Source organism: Guillardia theta (assembly GCF_000315625.1).
Source record: "Guillardia theta CCMP2712 unplaced genomic scaffold GUITHscaffold_74, whole genome shotgun sequence".
NCBI classification, from domain to species: Eukaryota; class Cryptophyceae; order Pyrenomonadales; family Geminigeraceae; genus Guillardia; species Guillardia theta.
The window spans coordinates 379,590-380,652 of NW_005434600.1; the positions used below are offsets into that span (position 1 = coordinate 379,590).

Consider the following 1,063-nt stretch of genomic DNA (forward strand, 5'->3'; position numbering starts at 1 on the left):
AGAGGAGAGGAGAGGAGAAGAGAGGAGAGGAGAGGAGAAGAGAGGAGGGGAGGGGAGGGGAGGGGAGAGAAGGGCAGGGCAGGGCAGGGCAGTGGAGGAGAGGAGAGGAGAAAAGAAGGCAGGGGGTGATGCTGATCGTCAGGTTGAAATGCGAGTCTCTGAAGAAATTAGCGAGATCCTCCCTGCCGGTACTCAAGATTTTCATTTTGCCTCCTCCCTCCCCTCATCCTGCCGCGCCAAGGATTGGAATTTCCGCACAAGTTCAAGTGGAAGTTGAGATTGTGGGATGGTAAACTCCTGTCATTCATTCCTTGATCCTCCTTCAGTGATTGATCTCGCCCTCCCTGTATCTCTCCTCCTCCTCCTCCTCCTCCTCCTCTCCGTCTTGTTCTCTCACTCTTGCTCTTACTCATGCTTTTCCTCGTTCTTCGCCTTTTTCTCACTTTCTCTTCCTCACATCATCTTTCACCCCTTTGTTGTCTGCTTCTCTTGTCCACTCGTGGGTTTCGTGACGAACTCTCAGGTCAAGTTCTTGCGAAGAGGATGGAGACGGCAGTCAAGTTAGCATGACAACTGATCGTCGTTGCGCTGCCTGACTTGTCAACAGCATTGAAAAAGATCAGAGGATGGGCTTCGACACTTGGCTGGCTCAGCTGAAGCTCGTGACCGTGGAGGAATTGGTAGGAGGAGGACGAGGAGGGAAGACGAGGACGATGAGGACAGGGGTGGGGGGAGGAAGAGGAGGAAGAAGATAAAGAAGAGGAGGAGGAGGAGGAAGATAAAGAAGAAGACGATGAGGAGATGGTGAATCTCACATCTCTCCTCCAGATCTTCAAGGAGGCGAGAGAAGCCATCATCAACCAGTCCTACGAGGTGTTGCAGCTGTAACGTTTACCGTTGACCTTACTGTGTCCTGGAAGCTCCTCCAACAACAGACTGACCATGTACTGCCGGACATCGAGACCAAGGTTCTTGATCCTCCTTCCTCCTCGACCTCAATCCTCCTCATCTTCCATTCTCCTCCTCCTCATTCCCTCCCTCCTCCCTCCTCCCTCCTCCTCCT

The 1,063-nt window shown here is 52.8% G+C and overlaps 1 protein-coding gene across 1 annotated transcript in view; it reads left to right on the plus strand.

The window, feature by feature from the left end:
- Positions 1-1,063, plus strand: part of GUITHDRAFT_143399 (hypothetical protein) — a gene marked incomplete at both ends in the record, with an annotated part of 5,764 nt that overhangs the window by 3,719 nt on the left and 982 nt on the right. Inside the window, 6 exons of the mRNA XM_005826547.1 lie at positions 143-188; positions 242-289; positions 524-560; positions 608-680; positions 829-873; positions 921-968. Of these exons, the coding sequence (XP_005826604.1) occupies positions 143-188; positions 242-289; positions 524-560; positions 608-680; positions 829-873; positions 921-968 (297 nt within the window). The remainder of the gene's footprint in view (positions 1-142; positions 189-241; positions 290-523; positions 561-607; positions 681-828; positions 874-920; positions 969-1,063) is intronic.